We start from the raw sequence: 26,093 nt of genomic DNA, 5'->3' as shown, positions 1-26,093 counted from the left end.
TAATTTAGTATAACTACTCAGGACAGTAATTCAGAGAATATTGCACATGTAGCTGTTGTAATATTCAATCGATAAGTTGGATGGATGGTAAAGTATAATCAGCAGGTAAGTACTTTGTTGTATCATAAGTAAATAGTAAATTCAATAATTAGTTAATTTAAGGCTTAGGATCAATTATTCATAATTTAATTATAATATATTATTTATTTAATTTTAAGTTTGAGGTGTGTTTGGTAATAAGTTGAGTAAATATTTACATAACTAGTTTTAAGTGTAATTTGTGTAATTAATGTAAAGTGTAAATATTTGTATAGTTATAATGTTGTATAACTAATTAAGTTAGTATTAGTAGAGTAGTGTATTTAAGATACTTGCATGATTTATTAATTTTATACCATTAGTGCTAATAAATTAAAATTGTTTGTTTTATTATCATTTTGTTTTAATTCTAAACTATTAATTGGTTTTTAAATGCTTTAAAATCTTTTACATGCCAGGTACCAAGATCTTGACCGTTCATATCCTGTAGCTGGTACACTAGTGGAGATAGTTTAGCAACTATTCGACATTTAACAAATTTAGGTGCTAGTTTTTTACTAAAGTAACGATCCTTATCACTTTGTACATAGGTTCGTTTCCATACTATGTCGTTGACGTTAAATTCAGTTTCTTTCCTACGCAGGTTATATTGCTTAGTATTTTTAACATGAGCTTCCCATAGTGATTTTTGTACGTCATTAAATATTTTTGCAAGATGACCTATATTTTCACAGTAAATGTCCCTAGGAAGAAATGAAATCTCGTCAGCTTCATCAGAGTGTGTATAGTGAGAACCACAAGCTACTAGTTCTCTGCCATAGACTAAAAAATTTGGGGTGTAGTTAGTAGTTTCGTTCACGGAACTATTTATAGCGAACTGAATTTTCGGTAAGTTAACATCCCATGCTCTATGATCATTTTCAATGAACGATGCTATGCTTGTGATAACAGTTTTATTGTATCGTTCCACCGTGTTTACTTGAGGTGTGTATTTAGGTGTGAAGTGAATGTTAGGTATTTTATATTTATTGAAAAATGAGTTTAAATCATTACTACTAAAATAAGAAGCATTATCCATGAGAATAAACTGCGGTATGCCATGGACTAGGAAAACATCATTTTCCAAAATCCGGATGACAGATTCCGAGGTTGCACGCCTTACAGGAAACAACATAGTGTATTTAGAAAAACAGCAAACTACAACTAACAAGTAACTATGTTGCTTTCTACTAGTCGGCAGTGGACCTAAAAAATCTATGGATAGCATCTGGAAGGGCCGTGAAACCTGTTTAGGTCTACCCATTTTACCTATAGTGCCGTGGGTAGATTGTTTGTAGGCTAAGCAGATATCACAGCTAGAGACGAAGTTAACAACATCCGCGTACATACCAGGCCAATAGAATCGAAGTGTCAAGCGTTTGTAGGTTTTAAATACACCGAAGTGACCGGCAGTGGGTTCAGAGTGGCATTCAGTAAGGATTTGATCGCGTCGTTCCTTAGGTATTACCTCCTTCCATTCAAATTCTTTATGTAGTATGCATTTAGCTTTCATGAATCGATAAAGACGTTTATTTTTAACTATGTAATTAGGAAATGAGGTGGGCGAATTCTGACAGCCGTTAAAAATGTTTAGGTACCACTCATCGGAACTATGAGTACCATCTAGCGATGTATTATCCGTATCTATAGCTGCTATAGGGCATGCACGTGAAAGAGCATCAGGTATAATGTTATCAGTTCCGCGACGATGCTTTATTACGAAGTTAAAACAAGATAGTCGGACTCCCCAACGAGCTAGGCGTCCTGTAGGGTTACTGAGATTTAAGAACCATTTAAGAGCTGAGTGGTCCGTATAAACTGTGAATTGTTGACCGTTTTCAAGATAGCATCTCCAATGTTCTACAGCCACCAAGACAGCGAGTGCTTCCCTCTCGGTAATGCTGTAGTTCCGTTCAGGAGCTGTTAGTGACCTACTCATGTAAGCTATAGGGTGTTCAGTGCCATCGATAGTTTGTGTTAGTAACGCGCCAACTCCGTAGTCACTAGCGTCGGTATGTACTTCGTATGGTAGGTTATAATCAGGGCAGGATAAAATAGGAGCTGAAATTAGACACTCTTTTAGTTTAGTGAATGCATCGTCCGCTTCTTTCGTCCAAACGAAGGGTTTAGCTTTTTTACTAGATGAGGTTAATTGATTTAGTGGTGCTGCAATGGAACTAAAATTGGGTACGAATCTTCGGTACCAAGAAGCAGTCCCGATGAATCTCTTGACTTCTTTTTTATTAGTAGGGGTAGGAAAATTGAGAATTGCATCGACCTTGCCAGGGTCGACATGCAAACCTTTAGAGTTAACTACATACCCTAGATATTTAAGTTCCTCGCGAAAGAAAACCGATTTAGACAGATTTATAGTTAAGTTCGCAGATTGCAGTTTCTTGTATACTTTAATTAATAAAGGTATGTGGGTATCAAAATCTGGTGAGATTATTATAATATCATCGACGAAAACAAAGACTGAATTTTCAAACTCGGGGCCGTAGAATAATAAATCAACTAGTCGTTGTTGAGTCGCCGGCGCATTAGTCAGCCCGAACGGCATAGTGACAAAACGGAATGTACCGCGACTAGGGATGTAAAAAGCAGTTTTATCGCGGTCTTCCTCAGCTATAGGTATTTGCCAGAAGGCCTTGGATAAGTCGATACTAGATAGGTATTTTGCGTTTTTTAGGTTGTCTAGTATTTCTGCGACGTACGGCAATCTATATGCGTCTTTTCTAGTTATAGCATTCAGTTTCCGGCTATCTAAACAGAACCTGAGTTTTCCGTCCTTTTTCGGTGTTAGTAGAACCGGTGAAGACCAGGGACTTTCGCACTGTTCCACTACTCCTAGTTGTAACATCTCGTCTAGCTCTTCACCTAGGATTCGTTGCTTGTCCGGAGACATCCTATAATAACGCTGTCTGATAGGTGGTGAGTTACCAGTATCTATATGATGAGTAATCAAGTTCGTACGACCTAGACCAAGTTTCTCAGATGAAATATTTTGGAATTGTTCTATTATGTTATTCATAGTAGTACGTTGTGATTCGTTTAAGTCACGATAGGAACGTAACAACCCGTTAGTCTCATTCACACTAGAAACATGAAATTCAGTATTATCAGATAACTGTATAGATTTTGAAAATTTAGGAAATATTTTAAATTTAAGCCAAAAATCCATTCCTAGTATTAATGAATTAGTCACAGACGGTATAATGTAAGCTTTTAGAATATGGAATTGACTTCCGAATTTTATAGGTAAATAGATGTAACCAATAGACTTTAAATTTTGGCCACCGGCTGCAGTGAATAATTTAGAGTTATCGTCCGGTATTAGAGTTAGCCCTAGTTCTAATAATCTTAAATAAGAGTCTTTGCCCAAAATTGTAATAGCGGACCCAGAGTCCAATAAACCACGCAAGGAGATGTCGCCTATATATACAGTTGCATAAGGGCGAATGTCGTTATTAGGTTTTTTGTCCAAGATTGATGCAATTGAGTAGCTAGAAAAAAATATGTTAATTTTAGTTAACCAATCCTTCCACTCTTGTTCGTTATAGTTTTTATGTTTACGAGTAGGTAAGGCGCTCGAATTGCAGCAATCTTGCACAGCTAGTTTTTTGACTTATTTTTAGAATTAGATTTCCCTATAGCTAGGCAATCAGTGCAGTCAGGAAACTTAACTCCCTGCTTTCCACATTTAAAACAAATGGGAAACCGTTCCATCTTACACTGGCTTAGGGTGTGGTCATTAGTTCGACACCTAGGACATGATAAACGTGTAGGTTTAGAGACCTCTGCAACGGCATTAACGGACTTTGGTTGCGTATTATTTTCATTTTTAGTTGTGTAGTATTTTTTTGTGTAGTTGTGATTGAATTTAGAGCCAAAAGGTTTGTGTGTGTTAAAATGTTTATTTGAGTTTTGGTTAGATTTAGGTTCAAAAGCTAGGTCAGGAGCTAGTGTATTAGGAGTTACACGCGGTGGATCCCTATATTGAGCTGTCATTCCATGTACGCTTTCGTAGTTTAAGCACAAGGTACGTAACTTTTCGACCGAATTTAAACTGTCTGGGTTAGCTGCTAAAACGTTGGCGTAACACGGCCGTATGTTATGTAGTAAGATTTCAAGTTTGTCCTGTTCTGACAAAGGCTTTATAAGTCTAGAAAAATAGTCAGCCATTATGGAGAAGTATATAATTATATCTTCCGATTCACCCTGCGTTCGGCTACGGATTTCAGCTAATAGTCGGTAGTCATAGTCTTTCTTGGTAAAATCTCTAAGTAATAGTTTAGCTAACTCGTCCCAAGTTTTGACTGTATCGCGTATGCTCCGGTGCCAATGCTTGGCATTGCCCGTGAAAAATAATGGCGCTTGAGCTAATAGGCGATCCGCTGTTATATTCTTTACAGATGCGTATTCTTTTACATCCGTAAGGAATGCACGGACGCAAGTTGCACCATTAAATTTAGGTCTAATTCGATCTAACTGATGGTCACAATTTATTATTGTCGTAGCTGGCGAGGTAGTGTTCTCGAAAAAAGGTTGGCCTGCACTAGATGTACTCGGCGTGGGGGTACTAGGACGTTGTATAGTAGCTAAGCGATTGTACAAGTCGTTGAAGTCTTTATTTACTCCCTTGGCCGTGGCGCTAGGCGTCGAGTCGTCAATGCGTTTCAACCTATGGTAGATATGATAGCATAAAGCGCGCGATCGTTCGTGAAGACTATAATCATATTTTTCCTCTAGCTGTTTTACACGCGTTGCAAGCTCTTTTAAAGAAATAGCGGCTCCCGAAAGATCGTCGGCCGGTTCTAGACCTGACTCCAAAATATCAGTGCTTGGTAGCGAAGGCGTTAGTTTAGCGATTTGCTTTTTAAGTTCGATCACCGTAGAAGCTGGTTCTGCACCTCTTATTAAGACCTCGTAAGACAGTTCATTTTTGTTTAAAAGAAAATATTTGATAGGGTGAGTTCCCATTTTTACAAAAAAAATATACAGCAAAAGCGCAACAAAAATTTAAAAAAAATCAACAGTAAGTGCATATAATTAAGAGCTAACTACAATTTTTAATACGTAAATGACATTAATGAATAATGGTATAAGCAAACAAGAATAATAAAACTAGTCTAATAAAATATTCTGACAAATAATAATACTGTAAACTGTTTTTTACAAAATTACTACGTACGACTCGGTGGCAATAGGCAATAATTAGCGCCGCGCGGGTAACAGCAATAATTTTATTTTATAATGGCGGGTGGTCAGCGCGTGAGATCGAATGCACAAGAAAAAGAAGGTAAAACTATCACAATCAATTAGGTAGGTAAGTTACGAACTGTTACGTAGTTATTACAGTTAAATTACAATACGGTGCATAACTGAGACAATTTAACAATTTATAAGACTTATTTTGTAAGTTTAACACAAGTAAATAGGTATAGGTATGCACGTAACAGTTTATAATCGAAAATAGGCAAAACACAAAATAGCTTAAGCGTAATACGTTAGAGAGTACGTACCAGTTCGTTGTTGCAACACCTCGTCGTTTACACTGTTGAGAATGACGGTGCGGAATCTGTAGTGTTGTGAGAAGACTACAGGGTGGATTGGTGGATAAAGAACCACGGGAAGGGCGCCACTGTGACGGGGTAGGCCGTCACAGGAATAGTTAAATAAAAGTCCCGGGTGTGGGTCGATCCTGCCTTTAATCGTCTTTTCCACCGCACGCACCCTGCAGATGAGTTAGGACAAACGAGACTGGCCTGCTCCAGGAGGAAGTCCGTGGCCTTCTGGGGTTCCGTCAGGCAGGTTAACGACGTGCTCCAGAGGCAGCTCCTCGGCGTTAGAGCGTTGCACCAGGTAGAAGGAGGGCCGTTGAGTTCAGTGCCTATGCAGCGGACCTGGAACCCCAGAGTGGGTAGTGTGAGGAGAGGCCAAGTTGCTCGTCCGCCATGTTGTCTACGGTCCAGCGACCGCAAGGCAACACTACAGCGCACACAAAACAGTTTATTTACAGTTTAGTTATTGGAACTCACCCCAGCGGGTCCTTATGGAGCACTAGCACACTTGAATTTTAAATAGGTTGGGTTAATTTAAGGACGCGTAGTGCGGCTATTTCAGTTTCTGTATCGAAAAACGAACCGTCGGTGCCGAGTCCGTGTAGTGAGTGAGTGCGCGCGCGCCGCGCCGGCAGCCGCGCGTCGCGGCCCGTGTGCAAAACCAGTTTCTAGGAGTAGGTTCGGTAGCCGTCCGCGCACTGCACTTGCGGGTTCCGCGTTAAATATTTATTTAATTTTTAGGGAACAAGTTACAACGTTACAGTACCCCGCCAAAAAACGTAGGATTTTTCGTACCTAATGCGAAAAATCCGACTGACTCCACTCTTCGAGAACACTGTCCTCACATTCATACTTCCACAATCACGCTTTCATACCTCTCTTCCAGAATTTCTTTCACATTGTCTTCTAGTCTGTAATGGTTATGACGTAAGACACTAACATACAGAGTAATTATTATAATAATTTAGTATAACTACTCAGGACAGTAATTCAGAGAATATTGCACATGTAGCTGTTGTAATATTCAATCGATAAGTTGGATGGATGGTAAAGTATAATCAGCAGGTAAGTACTTTGTTGTATCATAAGTAAATAGTAAATTCAATAATTAGTTAATTTAAGGCTTAGGATCAATTATTCATAATTTAATTATAATATATTATTTATTTAATTTTAAGTTTGAGGTGTGTTTGGTAATAAGTTGAGTAAATATTTACATAACTAGTTTTAAGTGTAATTTGTGTAATTAATGTAAAGTGTAAATATTTGTATAGTTATAATGTTGTATAACTAATTAAGTTAGTATTAGTAGAGTAGTGTATTTAAGATACTTGCATGATTTATTAATTTTATACCATTAGTGCTAATAAATTAAAATTGTTTGTTTTATTATCATTTTGTTTTAATTCTAAACTATTAATTGGTTTTTAAATGCTTTAAAATCTTTTACATGCCAGGTACCAAGATCTTGACCGTTCATATCCTGTAGCTGGTACACTAGTGGAGATAGTTTAGCAACTATTCGACATTTAACAAATTTAGGTGCTAGTTTTTTACTAAAGTAACGATCCTTATCACTTTGTACATAGGTTCGTTTCCATACTATGTCGTTGACGTTAAATTCAGTTTCTTTCCTACGCAGGTTATATTGCTTAGTATTTTTAACATGAGCTTCCCATAGTGATTTTTGTACGTCATTAAATATTTTTGCAAGATGACCTATATTTTCACAGTAAATGTCCCTAGGAAGAAATGAAATCTCGTCAGCTTCATCAGAGTGTGTATAGTGAGAACCACAAGCTACTAGTTCTCTGCCATAGACTAAAAAATTTGGGGTGTAGTTAGTAGTTTCGTTCACGGAACTATTTATAGCGAACTGAATTTTCGGTAAGTTAACATCCCATGCTCTATGATCATTTTCAATGAACGATGCTATGCTTGTGATAACAGTTTTATTGTATCGTTCCACCGTGTTTACTTGAGGTGTGTATTTAGGTGTGAAGTGAATGTTAGGTATTTTATATTTATTGAAAAATGAGTTTAAATCATTACTACTAAAATAAGAAGCATTATCCATGAGAATAAACTGCGGTATGCCATGGACTAGGAAAACATCATTTTCCAAAATCCGGATGACAGATTCCGAGGTTGCACGCCTTACAGGAAACAACATAGTGTATTTAGAAAAACAGCAAACTACAACTAACAAGTAACTATGTTGCTTTCTACTAGTCGGCAGTGGACCTAAAAAATCTATGGATAGCATCTGGAAGGGCCGTGAAACCTGTTTAGGTCTACCCATTTTACCTATAGTGCCGTGGGTAGATTGTTTGTAGGCTAAGCAGATATCACAGCTAGAGACGAAGTTAACAACATCCGCGTACATACCAGGCCAATAGAATCGAAGTGTCAAGCGTTTGTAGGTTTTAAATACACCGAAGTGACCGGCAGTGGGTTCAGAGTGGCATTCAGTAAGGATTTGATCGCGTCGTTCCTTAGGTATTACCTCCTTCCATTCAAATTCTTTATGTAGTATGCATTTAGCTTTCATGAATCGATAAAGACGTTTATTTTTAACTATGTAATTAGGAAATGAGGTGGGCGAATTCTGACAGCCGTTAAAAATGTTTAGGTACCACTCATCGGAACTATGAGTACCATCTAGCGATGTATTATCCGTATCTATAGCTGCTATAGGGCATGCACGTGAAAGAGCATCAGGTATAATGTTATCAGTTCCGCGACGATGCTTTATTACGAAGTTAAAACAAGATAGTCGGACTCCCCAACGAGCTAGGCGTCCTGTAGGGTTACTGAGATTTAAGAACCATTTAAGAGCTGAGTGGTCCGTATAAACTGTGAATTGTTGACCGTTTTCAAGATAGCATCTCCAATGTTCTACAGCCACCAAGACAGCGAGTGCTTCCCTCTCGGTAATGCTGTAGTTCCGTTCAGGAGCTGTTAGTGACCTACTCATGTAAGCTATAGGGTGTTCAGTGCCATCGATAGTTTGTGTTAGTAACGCGCCAACTCCGTAGTCACTAGCGTCGGTATGTACTTCGTATGGTAGGTTATAATCAGGGCAGGATAAAATAGGAGCTGAAATTAGACACTCTTTTAGTTTAGTGAATGCATCGTCCGCTTCTTTCGTCCAAACGAAGGGTTTAGCTTTTTTACTAGATGAGGTTAATTGATTTAGTGGTGCTGCAATGGAACTAAAATTGGGTACGAATCTTCGGTACCAAGAAGCAGTCCCGATGAATCTCTTGACTTCTTTTTTATTAGTAGGGGTAGGAAAATTGAGAATTGCATCGACCTTGCCAGGGTCGACATGCAAACCTTTAGAGTTAACTACATACCCTAGATATTTAAGTTCCTCGCGAAAGAAAACCGATTTAGACAGATTTATAGTTAAGTTCGCAGATTGCAGTTTCTTGTATACTTTAATTAATAAAGGTATGTGGGTATCAAAATCTGGTGAGATTATTATAATATCATCGACGAAAACAAAGACTGAATTTTCAAACTCGGGGCCGTAGAATAATAAATCAACTAGTCGTTGTTGAGTCGCCGGCGCATTAGTCAGCCCGAACGGCATAGTGACAAAACGGAATGTACCGCGACTAGGGATGTAAAAAGCAGTTTTATCGCGGTCTTCCTCAGCTATAGGTATTTGCCAGAAGGCCTTGGATAAGTCGATACTAGATAGGTATTTTGCGTTTTTTAGGTTGTCTAGTATTTCTGCGACGTACGGCAATCTATATGCGTCTTTTCTAGTTATAGCATTCAGTTTCCGGCTATCTAAACAGAACCTGAGTTTTCCGTCCTTTTTCGGTGTTAGTAGAACCGGTGAAGACCAGGGACTTTCGCACTGTTCCACTACTCCTAGTTGTAACATCTCGTCTAGCTCTTCACCTAGGATTCGTTGCTTGTCCGGAGACATCCTATAATAACGCTGTCTGATAGGTGGTGAGTTACCAGTATCTATATGATGAGTAATCAAGTTCGTACGACCTAGACCAAGTTTCTCAGATGAAATATTTTGGAATTGTTCTATTATGTTATTCATAGTAGTACGTTGTGATTCGTTTAAGTCACGATAGGAACGTAACAACCCGTTAGTCTCATTCACACTAGAAACATGAAATTCAGTATTATCAGATAACTGTATAGATTTTGAAAATTTAGGAAATATTTTAAATTTAAGCCAAAAATCCATTCCTAGTATTAATGAATTAGTCACAGACGGTATAATGTAAGCTTTTAGAATATGGAATTGACTTCCGAATTTTATAGGTAAATAGATGTAACCAATAGACTTTAAATTTTGGCCACCGGCTGCAGTGAATAATTTAGAGTTATCGTCCGGTATTAGAGTTAGCCCTAGTTCTAATAATCTTAAATAAGAGTCTTTGCCCAAAATTGTAATAGCGGACCCAGAGTCCAATAAACCACGCAAGGAGATGTCGCCTATATATACAGTTGCATAAGGGCGAATGTCGTTATTAGGTTTTTTGTCCAAGATTGATGCAATTGAGTAGCTAGAAAAAAATATGTTAATTTTAGTTAACCAATCCTTCCACTCTTGTTCGTTATAGTTTTTATGTTTACGAGTAGGTAAGGCGCTCGAATTGCAGCAATCTTGCACAGCTAGTTTTTTGACTTATTTTTAGAATTAGATTTCCCTATAGCTAGGCAATCAGTGCAGTCAGGAAACTTAACTCCCTGCTTTCCACATTTAAAACAAATGGGAAACCGTTCCATCTTACACTGGCTTAGGGTGTGGTCATTAGTTCGACACCTAGGACATGATAAACGTGTAGGTTTAGAGACCTCTGCAACGGCATTAACGGACTTTGGTTGCGTATTATTTTCATTTTTAGTTGTGTAGTATTTTTTTGTGTAGTTGTGATTGAATTTAGAGCCAAAAGGTTTGTGTGTGTTAAAATGTTTATTTGAGTTTTGGTTAGATTTAGGTTCAAAAGCTAGGTCAGGAGCTAGTGTATTAGGAGTTACACGCGGTGGATCCCTATATTGAGCTGTCATTCCATGTACGCTTTCGTAGTTTAAGCACAAGGTACGTAACTTTTCGACCGAATTTAAACTGTCTGGGTTAGCTGCTAAAACGTTGGCGTAACACGGCCGTATGTTATGTAGTAAGATTTCAAGTTTGTCCTGTTCTGACAAAGGCTTTATAAGTCTAGAAAAATAGTCAGCCATTATGGAGAAGTATATAATTATATCTTCCGATTCACCCTGCGTTCGGCTACGGATTTCAGCTAATAGTCGGTAGTCATAGTCTTTCTTGGTAAAATCTCTAAGTAATAGTTTAGCTAACTCGTCCCAAGTTTTGACTGTATCGCGTATGCTCCGGTGCCAATGCTTGGCATTGCCCGTGAAAAATAATGGCGCTTGAGCTAATAGGCGATCCGCTGTTATATTCTTTACAGATGCGTATTCTTTTACATCCGTAAGGAATGCACGGACGCAAGTTGCACCATTAAATTTAGGTCTAATTCGATCTAACTGATGGTCACAATTTATTATTGTCGTAGCTGGCGAGGTAGTGTTCTCGAAAAAAGGTTGGCCTGCACTAGATGTACTCGGCGTGGGGGTACTAGGACGTTGTATAGTAGCTAAGCGATTGTACAAGTCGTTGAAGTCTTTATTTACTCCCTTGGCCGTGGCGCTAGGCGTCGAGTCGTCAATGCGTTTCAACCTATGGTAGATATGATAGCATAAAGCGCGCGATCGTTCGTGAAGACTATAATCATATTTTTCCTCTAGCTGTTTTACACGCGTTGCAAGCTCTTTTAAAGAAATAGCGGCTCCCGAAAGATCGTCGGCCGGTTCTAGACCTGACTCCAAAATATCAGTGCTTGGTAGCGAAGGCGTTAGTTTAGCGATTTGCTTTTTAAGTTCGATCACCGTAGAAGCTGGTTCTGCACCTCTTATTAAGACCTCGTAAGACAGTTCATTTTTGTTTAAAAGAAAATATTTGATAGGGTGAGTTCCCATTTTTACAAAAAAAATATACAGCAAAAGCGCAACAAAAATTTAAAAAAAATCAACAGTAAGTGCATATAATTAAGAGCTAACTACAATTTTTAATACGTAAATGACATTAATGAATAATGGTATAAGCAAACAAGAATAATAAAACTAGTCTAATAAAATATTCTGACAAATAATAATACTGTAAACTGTTTTTTACAAAATTACTACGTACGACTCGGTGGCAATAGGCAATAATTAGCGCCGCGCGGGTAACAGCAATAATTTTATTTTATAATGGCGGGTGGTCAGCGCGTGAGATCGAATGCACAAGAAAAAGAAGGTAAAACTATCACAATCAATTAGGTAGGTAAGTTACGAACTGTTACGTAGTTATTACAGTTAAATTACAATACGGTGCATAACTGAGACAATTTAACAATTTATAAGACTTATTTTGTAAGTTTAACACAAGTAAATAGGTATAGGTATGCACGTAACAGTTTATAATCGAAAATAGGCAAAACACAAAATAGCTTAAGCGTAATACGTTAGAGAGTACGTACCAGTTCGTTGTTGCAACACCTCGTCGTTTACACTGTTGAGAATGACGGTGCGGAATCTGTAGTGTTGTGAGAAGACTACAGGGTGGATTGGTGGATAAAGAACCACGGGAAGGGCGCCACTGTGACGGGGTAGGCCGTCACAGGAATAGTTAAATAAAAGTCCCGGGTGTGGGTCGATCCTGCCTTTAATCGTCTTTTCCACCGCACGCACCCTGCAGATGAGTTAGGACAAACGAGACTGGCCTGCTCCAGGAGGAAGTCCGTGGCCTTCTGGGGTTCCGTCAGGCAGGTTAACGACGTGCTCCAGAGGCAGCTCCTCGGCGTTAGAGCGTTGCACCAGGTAGAAGGAGGGCCGTTGAGTTCAGTGCCTATGCAGCGGACCTGGAACCCCAGAGTGGGTAGTGTGAGGAGAGGCCAAGTTGCTCGTCCGCCATGTTGTCTACGGTCCAGCGACCGCAAGGCAACACTACAGCGCACACAAAACAGTTTATTTACAGTTTAGTTATTGGAACTCACCCCAGCGGGTCCTTATGGAGCACTAGCACACTTGAATTTTAAATAGGTTGGGTTAATTTAAGGACGCGTAGTGCGGCTATTTCAGTTTCTGTATCGAAAAACGAACCGTCGGTGCCGAGTCCGTGTAGTGAGTGAGTGCGCGCGCGCCGCGCCGGCAGCCGCGCGTCGCGGCCCGTGTGCAAAACCAGTTTCTAGGAGTAGGTTCGGTAGCCGTCCGCGCACTGCACTTGCGGGTTCCGCGTTAAATATTTATTTAATTTTTAGGGAACAAGTTACAACGTTACAGTACCCCGCCAAAAAACGTAGGATTTTTCGTACCTAATGCGAAAAATCCGACTGACTCCACTCTTCGAGAACACTGTCCTCACATTCATACTTCCACAATCACGCTTTCATACCTCTCTTCCAGAATTTCTTTCACATTGTCTTCTAGTCTGTAATGGTTATGACGTAAGACACTAACATACAGAGTAATTATTATAATAATTTAGTATAACTACTCAGGACAGTAATTCAGAGAATATTGCACATGTAGCTGTTGTAATATTCAATCGATAAGTTGGATGGATGGTAAAGTATAATCAGCAGGTAAGTACTTTGTTGTATCATAAGTAAATAGTAAATTCAATAATTAGTTAATTTAAGGCTTAGGATCAATTATTCATAATTTAATTATAATATATTATTTATTTAATTTTAAGTTTGAGGTGTGTTTGGTAATAAGTTGAGTAAATATTTACATAACTAGTTTTAAGTGTAATTTGTGTAATTAATGTAAAGTGTAAATATTTGTATAGTTATAATGTTGTATAACTAATTAAGTTAGTATTAGTAGAGTAGTGTATTTAAGATACTTGCATGATTTATTAATTTTATACCATTAGTGCTAATAAATTAAAATTGTTTGTTTTATTATCATTTTGTTTTAATTCTAAACTATTAATTGGTTTTTAAATGCTTTAAAATCTTTTACATGCCAGGTACCAAGATCTTGACCGTTCATATCCTGTAGCTGGTACACTAGTGGAGATAGTTTAGCAACTATTCGACATTTAACAAATTTAGGTGCTAGTTTTTTACTAAAGTAACGATCCTTATCACTTTGTACATAGGTTCGTTTCCATACTATGTCGTTGACGTTAAATTCAGTTTCTTTCCTACGCAGGTTATATTGCTTAGTATTTTTAACATGAGCTTCCCATAGTGATTTTTGTACGTCATTAAATATTTTTGCAAGATGACCTATATTTTCACAGTAAATGTCCCTAGGAAGAAATGAAATCTCGTCAGCTTCATCAGAGTGTGTATAGTGAGAACCACAAGCTACTAGTTCTCTGCCATAGACTAAAAAATTTGGGGTGTAGTTAGTAGTTTCGTTCACGGAACTATTTATAGCGAACTGAATTTTCGGTAAGTTAACATCCCATGCTCTATGATCATTTTCAATGAACGATGCTATGCTTGTGATAACAGTTTTATTGTATCGTTCCACCGTGTTTACTTGAGGTGTGTATTTAGGTGTGAAGTGAATGTTAGGTATTTTATATTTATTGAAAAATGAGTTTAAATCATTACTACTAAAATAAGAAGCATTATCCATGAGAATAAACTGCGGTATGCCATGGACTAGGAAAACATCATTTTCCAAAATCCGGATGACAGATTCCGAGGTTGCACGCCTTACAGGAAACAACATAGTGTATTTAGAAAAACAGCAAACTACAACTAACAAGTAACTATGTTGCTTTCTACTAGTCGGCAGTGGACCTAAAAAATCTATGGATAGCATCTGGAAGGGCCGTGAAACCTGTTTAGGTCTACCCATTTTACCTATAGTGCCGTGGGTAGATTGTTTGTAGGCTAAGCAGATATCACAGCTAGAGACGAAGTTAACAACATCCGCGTACATACCAGGCCAATAGAATCGAAGTGTCAAGCGTTTGTAGGTTTTAAATACACCGAAGTGACCGGCAGTGGGTTCAGAGTGGCATTCAGTAAGGATTTGATCGCGTCGTTCCTTAGGTATTACCTCCTTCCATTCAAATTCTTTATGTAGTATGCATTTAGCTTTCATGAATCGATAAAGACGTTTATTTTTAACTATGTAATTAGGAAATGAGGTGGGCGAATTCTGACAGCCGTTAAAAATGTTTAGGTACCACTCATCGGAACTATGAGTACCATCTAGCGATGTATTATCCGTATCTATAGCTGCTATAGGGCATGCACGTGAAAGAGCATCAGGTATAATGTTATCAGTTCCGCGACGATGCTTTATTACGAAGTTAAAACAAGATAGTCGGACTCCCCAACGAGCTAGGCGTCCTGTAGGGTTACTGAGATTTAAGAACCATTTAAGAGCTGAGTGGTCCGTATAAACTGTGAATTGTTGACCGTTTTCAAGATAGCATCTCCAATGTTCTACAGCCACCAAGACAGCGAGTGCTTCCCTCTCGGTAATGCTGTAGTTCCGTTCAGGAGCTGTTAGTGACCTACTCATGTAAGCTATAGGGTGTTCAGTGCCATCGATAGTTTGTGTTAGTAACGCGCCAACTCCGTAGTCACTAGCGTCGGTATGTACTTCGTATGGTAGGTTATAATCAGGGCAGGATAAAATAGGAGCTGAAATTAGACACTCTTTTAGTTTAGTGAATGCATCGTCCGCTTCTTTCGTCCAAACGAAGGGTTTAGCTTTTTTACTAGATGAGGTTAATTGATTTAGTGGTGCTGCAATGGAACTAAAATTGGGTACGAATCTTCGGTACCAAGAAGCAGTCCCGATGAATCTCTTGACTTCTTTTTTATTAGTAGGGGTAGGAAAATTGAGAATTGCATCGACCTTGCCAGGGTCGACATGCAAACCTTTAGAGTTAACTACATACCCTAGATATTTAAGTTCCTCGCGAAAGAAAACCGATTTAGACAGATTTATAGTTAAGTTCGCAGATTGCAGTTTCTTGTATACTTTAATTAATAAAGGTATGTGGGTATCAAAATCTGGTGAGATTATTATAATATCATCGACGAAAACAAAGACTGAATTTTCAAACTCGGGGCCGTAGAATAATAAATCAACTAGTCGTTGTTGAGTCGCCGGCGCATTAGTCAGCCCGAACGGCATAGTGACAAAACGGAATGTACCGCGACTAGGGATGTAAAAAGCAGTTTTATCGCGGTCTTCCTCAGCTATAGGTATTTGCCAGAAGGCCTTGGATAAGTCGATACTAGATAGGTATTTTGCGTTTTTTAGGTTGTCTAGTATTTCTGCGACGTACGGCAATCTATATGCGTCTTTTCTAGTTATAGCATTCAGTTTCCGGCTATCTAAACAGAACCTGAGTTTTCCGTCCTTTTTCGGTGTTAGTAGAACCGGTGAAGACCAGGGACTTTCGCACTGTTCCACTACTCCTAGTTGTAACATCTCGTCTAGCTCTTCACCTAGGATTCGTTGCTTGTCCGGAGACATCCTATAATAACGCTGTCTGATAGGTGGTGAGTTACCAGTATCTATATGATGAGTAATCAAGTTCGTACGACCTAGACCAAGTTTCTCAGATGAAATATTTTGGAATTGTTCTATTATGTTATTCATAGTAGTACGTTGTGATTCGTTTAAGTCACGATAGGAACGTAACAACCCGTTAGTCTCATTCACACTAGAAACATGAAATTCAGTATTATCAGATAACTGTATAGATTTTGAAAATTTAGGAAATATTTTAAATTTAAGCCAAAAATCCATTCCTAGTATTAATGAATTAGTCACAGACGGTATAATGTAAGCTTTTAGAATATGGAATTGACTTCCGAATTTTATAGGTAAATAGATGTAACCAATAGACTTTAAATTTTGGCCACCGGCTGCAGTGAATAATTTAGAGTTATCGTCCGGTATTAGAGTTAGCCCTAGTTCTAATAATCTTAAATAAGAGTCTTTGCCCAAAATTGTAATAGCGGACCCAGAGTCCAATAAACCACGCAAGGAGATGTCGCCTATATATACAGTTGCATAAGGGCGAATGTCGTTATTAGGTTTTTTGTCCAAGATTGATGCAATTGAGTAGCTAGAAAAAAATATGTTAATTTTAGTTAACCAATCCTTCCACTCTTGTTCGTTATAGTTTTTATGTTTACGAGTAGGTAAGGCGCTCGAATTGCAGCAATCTTGCACAGCTAGTTTTTTGACTTATTTTTAGAATTAGATTTCCCTATAGCTAGGCAATCAGTGCAGTCAGGAAACTTAACTCCCTGCTTTCCACATTTAAAACAAATGGGAAACCGTTCCATCTTACACTGGCTTAGGGTGTGGTCATTAGTTCGACACCTAGGACATGATAAACGTGTAGGTTTAGAGACCTCTGCAACGGCATTAACGGACTTTGGTTGCGTATTATTTTCATTTTTAGTTGTGTAGTATTTTTTTGTGTAGTTGTGATTGAATTTAGAGCCAAAAGGTTTGTGTGTGTTAAAATGTTTATTTGAGTTTTGGTTAGATTTAGGTTCAAAAGCTAGGTCAGGAGCTAGTGTATTAGGAGTTACACGCGGTGGATCCCTATATTGAGCTGTCATTCCATGTACGCTTTCGTAGTTTAAGCACAAGGTACGTAACTTTTCGACCGAATTTAAACTGTCTGGGTTAGCTGCTAAAACGTTGGCGTAACACGGCCGTATGTTATGTAGTAAGATTTCAAGTTTGTCCTGTTCTGACAAAGGCTTTATAAGTCTAGAAAAATAGTCAGCCATTATGGAGAAGTATATAATTATATCTTCCGATTCACCCTGCGTTCGGCTACGGATTTCAGCTAATAGTCGGTAGTCATAGTCTTTCTTGGTAAAATCTCTAAGTAATAGTTTAGCTAACTCGTCCCAAGTTTTGACTGTATCGCGTATGCTCCGGTGCCAATGCTTGGCATTGCCCGTGAAAAATAATGGCGCTTGAGCTAATAGGCGATCCGCTGTTATATTCTTTACAGATGCGTATTCTTTTACATCCGTAAGGAATGCACGGACGCAAGTTGCACCATTAAATTTAGGTCTAATTCGATCTAACTGATGGTCACAATTTATTATTGTCGTAGCTGGCGAGGTAGTGTTCTCGAAAAAAGGTTGGCCTGCACTAGATGTACTCGGCGTGGGGGTACTAGGACGTTGTATAGTAGCTAAGCGATTGTACAAGTCGTTGAAGTCTTTATTTACTCCCTTGGCCGTGGCGCTAGGCGTCGAGTCGTCAATGCGTTTCAACCTATGGTAGATATGATAGCATAAAGCGCGCGATCGTTCGTGAAGACTATAATCATATTTTTCCTCTAGCTGTTTTACACGCGTTGCAAGCTCTTTTAAAGAAATAGCGGCTCCCGAAAGATCGTCGGCCGGTTCTAGACCTGACTCCAAAATATCAGTGCTTGGTAGCGAAGGCGTTAGTTTAGCGATTTGCTTTTTAAGTTCGATCACCGTAGAAGCTGGTTCTGCACCTCTTATTAAGACCTCGTAAGACAGTTCATTTTTGTTTAAAAGAAAATATTTGATAGGGTGAGTTCCCATTTTTACAAAAAAAATATACAGCAAAAGCGCAACAAAAATTTAAAAAAAATCAACAGTAAGTGCATATAATTAAGAGCTAACTACAATTTTTAATACGTAAATGACATTAATGAATAATGGTATAAGCAAACAAGAATAATAAAACTAGTCTAATAAAATATTCTGACAAATAATAATACTGTAAACTGTTTTTTACAAAATTACTACGTACGACTCGGTGGCAATAGGCAATAATTAGCGCCGCGCGGGTAACAGCAATAATTTTATTTTATAATGGCGGGTGGTCAGCGCGTGAGATCGAATGCACAAGAAAAAGAAGGTAAAACTATCACAATCAATTAGGTAGGTAAGTTACGAACTGTTACGTAGTTATTACAGTTAAATTACAATACGGTGCATAACTGAGACAATTTAACAATTTATAAGACTTATTTTGTAAGTTTAACACAAGTAAATAGGTATAGGTATGCACGTAACAGTTTATAATCGAAAATAGGCAAAACACAAAATAGCTTAAGCGTAATACGTTAGAGAGTACGTACCAGTTCGTTGTTGCAACACCTCGTCGTTTACACTGTTGAGAATGACGGTGCGGAATCTGTAGTGTTGTGAGAAGACTACAGGGTGGATTGGTGGATAAAGAACCACGGGAAGGGCGCCACTGTGACGGGGTAGGCCGTCACAGGAATAGTTAAATAAAAGTCCCGGGTGTGGGTCGATCCTGCCTTTAATCGTCTTTTCCACCGCACGCACCCTGCAGATGAGTTAGGACAAACGAGACTGGCCTGCTCCAGGAGGAAGTCCGTGGCCTTCTGGGGTTCCGTCAGGCAGGTTAACGACGTGCTCCAGAGGCAGCTCCTCGGCGTTAGAGCGTTGCACCAGGTAGAAGGAGGGCCGTTGAGTTCAGTGCCTATGCAGCGGACCTGGAACCCCAGAGTGGGTAGTGTGAGGAGAGGCCAAGTTGCTCGTCCGCCATGTTGTCTACGGTCCAGCGACCGCAAGGCAACACTACAGCGCACACAAAACAGTTTATTTACAGTTTAGTTATTGGAACTCACCCCAGCGGGTCCTTATGGAGCACTAGCACACTTGAATTTTAAATAGGTTGGGTTAATTTAAGGACGCGTAGTGCGGCTATTTCAGTTTCTGTATCGAAAAACGAACCGTCGGTGCCGAGTCCGTGTAGTGAGTGAGTGCGCGCGCGCCGCGCCGGCAGCCGCGCGTCGCGGCCCGTGTGCAAAACCAGTTTCTAGGAGTAGGTTCGGTAGCCGTCCGCGCACTGCACTTGCGGATTCCGCGTTAAATATTTATTTAATTTTTAGGGAACAAGTTACAACGTTACACTGGCGAAGCAGAAACGATAAGTTCCCAGGTACATGCGGGTCGTTTAAAATTTTTCATGAGAGCTTGAAAAAATATTACTAATGATGAAGCTGTTCTTAATAGCATTTCTGGGTATAAAATTCCATTCACCGAATTACCAATTCAGGACCCAACATCTTATCCAAAAATATCTCTTCCCAATAATAATAATAATAATGAGTTTAATTTTTTCTCAAGCAATTCGTAGATGTGAACCGTGTAAGGGCCAATTTGTTTCAAGGTATTTTTCTGGTCCCTAAAAGTAACGGTGAAAAACGTATTATTTTAAATTAAAAAAAAAAAAAAAGCTTAATAAGTTTGTAAATATAAGTCACTTCAAAATGGAAGATATTAGGACTGCAATTAAGTTAATGACCAAAAACTCTTATATAGTAAACCTAGACCGCAAAGAAGCTTACTTTTTGGTACCAATACACAGAAATCACACAAAATATTTAAGATTTTTTTTTGAGGATACTTTTTACGAGTTCTTGGTTTTACTTTTTGGCTTAAGATCGTTGACACGGCTTTGGTCATTTTTAAGCCATTTTGCCGCTTCATATTTTGTTAAACACTGCATTTACGTAAAATATATTCATACTACGTTGTAGAATATTTCCTGTTTTATTAAATTGGAAGAAAATATTTCCCAATTTATTTTTATTTTTTATTTTATGGCCTGAAATATCAAAAGACTATTAGTGAATTTTGGGTTTCGTCTCATCTTTGACATTCACTACATCAAAAGTTACTAGGTCAATTCATACAAAGACATATATTTTTTTTTAAAGATGAGGTCCTGAACTAACAAAGTGACAGATTCAAAGTTTCAATTGGCATTTTTTAAATTAGAAAAATCCAAACCAAAAAAGTTATAGTTTTATAAAATTATAGTCATGTAAAACTATCATTTAGGTGGATTATTTTTCTTTATTTATAAATAAAATTAAGTACTCATGAAAGTAAAACATATTATACTATATATAGCTCAATTACCACTGACTGACTCACTGACTCATTGACATAATTGTTCTCCTAGAAGGAGACGGAAAATGATATAGTGATGTGGGGGAGTTGTGTTCGGTTTCGGGAACCCTCTGGGGAAAAATTATGACATTTCGGAAAAACAAGATGGCGGCCGACGTGATTTTTGCAGCTCCGTTGTTTTCCAACCGATTTCGTTGAATTTTGCAATATTTGAAGAAAATAGTAAACGATTAATGGGAAATGTCGAAAAAATTGAAAAAACAAGATGGCGGCCGAACCGTAGTGTTTTCAAAATTTTGATTTTTCGATCCCTAACCGCGGCGCCACTGATCCAAGACGGAGAAGTCGAGGATAATTATTTTTTCGTGTTTCGCCCACAATTATCCTGTATTTTGACAAAACGGGAGTGGTTTTTAAAAATTCAAGATGGCGGCTGTCATGGCGGCCGTTAAGTTAGAGGTACGAAAAATCGCAATTTTAAAAGTTAAATATCTCAAAGCTGGCAACATCGGAGCGATTCGGCTTCTATGAAGCGGTTGTACGTATAGACTCGGGGTAAAGATCGAAGGGAAAAAATTACCCCACTTTTAGGGAAATTTCAAGATTTTCGGGAAATTGTAAAAAATAGAAATACGGGCTTTTAGCAAAATCCGAGTATGAGTGATTATGTGTTTTGCTCATACAAATGACATTTGGGTATTTTTGTCACCGGAGACTGGCAACACTGGAATTTATCAAAGTAAAAGTGATTTTCGACACGGTCTTTTTCACGGTATCCCCTTTCGTGTGGGTGCGAGCGAGAGGAAAGATTGAAACGTCATCGGGAGCAGTATATCCTGTAGTTAATAGGAAAATTATGAAACCGTGTAAAATCTTTCTGTGAAACGAGTTGGCGGCCATTTTGTATTTTTTTTAATTTTTCGAAATTTTGATCACGTTTTTGAGGCAGTTGGCAACATTTTGGAAAGTCAATATGTATGAATCGATTGTGTGACTCAGCCGGCACTATCGAAATATAGAAACAGTGTTGCCACTTTTGGGGAGATTTTCGAGATTTTCAACTAAGAAACTCCTGTAAAATTTTGTATGAAAAATTTTTTTTTCACTGATGGTGTCGTATAGAAAACAAAAACTTAGTAAGCCAAAATTATGGAGAGAGCTGATGATTGAGGGTTTCGGAGACGGGTGGAGGGCCCGCTTAAGGTATTGAAGATAGGTGGGGGGTGCTCGAGCAAATGTCATTCATGACGTCACCCAATTGCCAAAAAGCTGGAAAAAAATTCAAAATAGCGAAGAAAAGATGGCCGCCATACAAATTTCACCGGTGTCCAGCTTGGAGGGTATAAAAGATAGAAGTGTGGTTTCCTGGCAAAAGAGAATCAGGATCTGAAGGTCTACTCGATGCATAGAAAAAAAATTCAAAATGGCGGAATTTATTTTTCCATACATTTTGTATGGCGATTATGAATGTCTCATTCTCCTAGAAAGAGACGGAAAACGATACATTGATGTATGGGAGATATGTTCGGATGCGCAATATGAGTAGGGGAAAATTATGACATTTCAGAAAAACAAGATGGCGGCCGACGTGATTTTTGCAACTCTTTTGTTTTCCAACCGATTTCGTTGAAACTCGCAATCTTTGAAGAATGTAGTATACGATTAATAGAAAAAGTGGAAAATTTTGGAAAAACAAGATGGCCGCCGTACAAATTTCGTCGGTGTCTATCTCGGAGGCTATAAAAGATGGAAGAGTGGTTTCTTGGCAAAAGATGATCAGGGTCCGAAGGTCTACTTGGTGGAACAAACTCTGCATGCTCGCGGACCACTTTAGTGGTCCGCGCACCCACGCACCCTACTTTATTAACCTCAACTACCCCGTTTTTACAAAAATTGATATGGATGTCGTTTTCAGAGTTTTCCAGGCTGCTGATTTTGATAACGACATTTATTTTGAAATCCAAAATGGCGGGCGTGCACTTTTTAAGAAAAAAATTGATATAGGTGTCGTTTTATGGGGTTTTCGGGGTAATTTGTGTATCGTATATAAAAAAAATCGGTTTAATACAACTCATAAACCTAACCACGTCACACGAGCTGCTTTAGCAGCTCGCGCACCGAGCAAAATACTAGTTATTATACTATATATAGCTCAATTACCACTGACTGACTCACTGACTCATTGACATAATTGTTCTCCTAGAAGGAGACGGAAAATGATATAATGATGTGGGGGAGTTGTGTTCGGTTTCGGGAACCCTCTGGGGAAAAATTATGACATTTCGGAAAAACAAGATGGCGGCCGACGTGATTTTTGCAGCTCCGTTGTTTTCCAACCGATTTCGTTGAATTTTGCAATATTTGAAGAAAATAGTAAACGATTAATGGAAAATGTCGAAAAAATTGAAAAAACAAGATGGCGGCCGAACCGTAGTGTTTTCAAAATTTTGATTTTTCGATCCCTAACCGCGGCGCCACTGATCCAAGACGGAGAAGTCGAGGATAATTATTTTTTCGTGTTTCGCCCACAATTATCCTGTATTTTGACAAAACGGGAGTGGTTTTTAAAAATTCAAGATGGCGGCTGTCATGGCGGCCGTTAAGTTAGAGGTACGAAAAATCGCAATTTTAAAAGTTAAATATCTCAAAGCTGGCAACATCGGAGCGATTCGGCTTCTATGAAGCGGTTGTACGTCTAAACTCGGGGTAAAGATCGAAGGGAAAAAATTACCCCACTTTTAGGGAAATTTCAAGATTTTCGGGAAATTGTAAAAAATAGAAATACGCACTTTTAGCAAAATCCGAGTATGAGTGATTATGTGTTTTGCTCGTACAAATGACATTTGGGTATTTTTGTCACCGGAGACTGGCAACACTGGAATTTATCAAAGTAAAAGTGATTTTCGACACGGTCTTTTTCACGGTATCCCCTTTCGTGTGGGTGCGAGCGAGAGGAAAGATTGAAACGTCATCGGGAGCAGTATATCCTGTAGTTAATAGGAAAATTATGAAACCGTGTAAAATCTTTGTGTGAAACGAGTTGGCGGCCATTTTGTATTTTTTTTAATTTTTCGAAATTTTGATCACGTTTTTGAGGCAGTTGGCAACATTTTGGAAAGTCAATATGTATGAATCGATTGTGTATCTCGGCTTGCAGTATGGAGATATGCAACCGGTGTTGCCACTTTTGGGGAGATTTTCGAGATTTTCAACTAAGAAACTCCTGTAAAATTTTGTATGAAAATTTTTTTTTCCACTGATGGTGTCGTATAGAGAACAAAAACTTAGTAAGCCAAAATTATGGAGAGAGCTGATGATTGAGGGTTTCGGAGACGGGTGGAAGGCCCGCTTAAGGTATTGAAGATAGGCGGGGGGTGCTCGAGCAAATGTCATTCATGACGTCATCCAATTGCCAAAAAGCTGAAAAAAAATTCAAAATGGCGAAGAAAAGATGGCCGCCATACAAATTTCGCCGGTGTCCAGCTCGGAGGGTATAAAAGATGGAAGTGAGGTTTCTTGGCAAGAGATGATCAGGATCCGAAGGTCTACTCGATGAATAGAAAAAAAATCCAAAATGGCGGATTTTTTTTTCCATACATTTTGTATGGCGAATATTGAATGCCTCATTCTCCTAGAAAGAGACAGAAAACGATACATTGATGTATGGGAGATATGTTCGGATGCGCGATATGAGTAGGGGAAAATTATGACATTTCAGAAAAACAAGATGGCGGCCTATATGATTTTTGCAACTCTTTTGTTTTCCAACCGATTTCGTTGAAACTCGCTATCTTTGAAGAATATAGTAAACGATTAATAGAAAAAGTGAAAAATTTTGGAAAAACAAGATGGCCGCCGTAAAAATTTCGTCGGTGTCTATCTCGGAGGCTATAAAAGATGGAAGAGTGGTTTCTTGGCAAAAGATGATCAGCGTCCGAAGGTCTAATTGTGAAACAATCTCTGCATGCTCGCGGACCACTTTAGTGGTCCGCGCACCCACGCACCCTACTAAATTATTATCCTAATCTACAAAAAATAAAATGGATGTCGTTTTCAGGGTTTTCCAGGGTGCTGATTTTGATAATGACATTTATTTTTAAATCCAAGATGGCGGACTTACATTTTCTACAAAAAATAGAAATGCCTGTCATTTTATGGGTTTTTTCGGGGTGAATTATGTATCTTAATAAATCAATTTGGTTTTATAAAATAAAGTTAACCTTACCACGTCACGCGAGCTGCTTTAGCAGCTCGCGCACCGAGCAAAAGCTAGTTATACTATATATAGCTCGATTACCACTCACTCACTGACTCACTCATTGACATAATTGTTCTCCTAGAAAGAGAAGGAAAATGATATAGTGATGTAGGGGAGATGTGTTCGGATTCGGGAACCCTCTGGGGAAAAATTATGACATTTCGGAAAAACAAGATGGCGGCCGAGGTGATTTTTGCAGCTCCGTTGTTTTCTAACCGATTTTGTCGAATTTCGCAATCTTTGAAAAAAGTAGTAAACGGTTAATAGAAAATGTGAAAAAAATTGGAAAAACAAGATGGCGGCCGAGCTGGAGCGTTTTCAAAATTTTCATTTTTCGATCCCTAACCGCGGCGCCACTGATCCAAGACGGAGAAGTCGAGTATAATTATTTTTTCGTGTTTCGCCCACGATTATCCTGTATTTTGACAAAACGGGAGTGGTTTTTAAAAATTCAAGATGGCGGCTGTCATGGCGGCCGTTTTGTTCGAGGTACAAAAAAACGCAATTTTAAAAGTTAAATATCTCAAAGTTGGCAACATCGGAGCGATTCGGTTTTTATGAAGCGATTGTACGTATAGGCTCGAGGTATAGATTGGAGGAAAAAAATTACCCCATTTTTAGGGAAATTTCAAGATTTTCGGGAAATTGTAAAAAATCGAAATACGCACTTTTAGCAAAATCCGAGTATGAGCGATTACGTGTTTTGCTCGTGAAAATAACATTTAGGTACTTTTGTCGCCGGCGACTGGCAACACTAAAATTTATCAAAGCAAAAGTGATTTTCGACGTGGTCTTTTTTAGGGGCGATCGGTTCGCCTGGGTGCGAGCGAGATGAGAGATTGAAACGTCATCGGGAGCAGTATATCCTGTAGTTAATAGGAAAATTATGAAACCGTGTAAAATCTTTCTGTGAAACGAGTTGGCGGCCATTTTGTATTTTTTTTAATTTTTTGAAATTTTGATCGCGTTTTTGAGGCAGTTGGCAACATTTTGGAAAGTTAACATGTATGAATCGATTGTGTATCTCTGCTGGCAGTATGGAGATATGCAACCGGTGTTGCCACTTTTGGGGAGATTTTCGAGATTTTCAACTAAGAAACTCCTGTAAAATTTTGTATGAAAAGTTTTTTTTTCACTGATGGTGTCGTATAGAGAACAAAAACTTAGTAAGCCAAAATTATGGAGAGAGCTAATGATTGAGGATATCGGAGACGGGTGAAGGGCCCGCTT

The 26,093-nt window shown here is 38.6% G+C and overlaps 1 protein-coding gene across 3 annotated transcripts; it reads right to left on the bottom strand.

Moving 5' to 3' along the window:
* Nucleotides 1-3,333: 3,333 nt before the first annotated feature.
* Nucleotides 3,334-19,307, bottom strand: LOC123879961. 3 transcript variants are annotated; one of them, XM_045927815.1, is made up of 4 exons: nucleotides 12,822-14,567; nucleotides 12,716-12,745; nucleotides 12,200-12,580; nucleotides 3,334-5,981 (listed from the first exon to the last, which is right to left on the bottom strand). In XM_045927815.1, the coding sequence occupies exon 4, from the start codon at nucleotides 5,056-5,058 to the stop codon at nucleotides 3,691-3,693; it is 1,368 nt and encodes a 455-aa protein (XP_045783771.1). In that variant the 5' UTR covers nucleotides 5,059-5,981; nucleotides 12,200-12,580; nucleotides 12,716-12,745; nucleotides 12,822-14,567; the 3' UTR covers nucleotides 3,334-3,690. The 3 variants fall into 3 exon arrangements, with proteins under 3 accessions (XP_045783771.1, XP_045783772.1, XP_045783770.1); XM_045927816.1 differs by lacking the exons at nucleotides 12,200-12,580; nucleotides 12,716-12,745; nucleotides 12,822-14,567 and adding exons at nucleotides 6,117-6,146; nucleotides 6,223-7,968; XM_045927814.1 differs by lacking the exons at nucleotides 3,334-5,981; nucleotides 12,716-12,745; nucleotides 12,822-14,567 and adding an exon at nucleotides 18,799-19,307 and having other exon boundaries at nucleotides 9,933-12,580.
* Between the last annotated feature and the right edge of the window lie 6,786 nt (nucleotides 19,308-26,093).

Source organism: Maniola jurtina, chromosome W, assembly GCF_905333055.1.
Source record: "Maniola jurtina chromosome W, ilManJurt1.1, whole genome shotgun sequence".
NCBI lineage: Eukaryota > Metazoa > Arthropoda > Insecta > Lepidoptera > Nymphalidae > Maniola > Maniola jurtina.
Note: the sequence above shows the minus strand (reverse complement) of the source record. Positions and strands in the feature narration are given on the sequence as shown.

Coding starts and splice junctions, on each gene's coding strand:
- LOC123879961 (XM_045927814.1), bottom strand. CDS start 11,657: ATGGGAACTCACCCTATCAAATATTTTCTTTTAAACAAAAATGAACTG.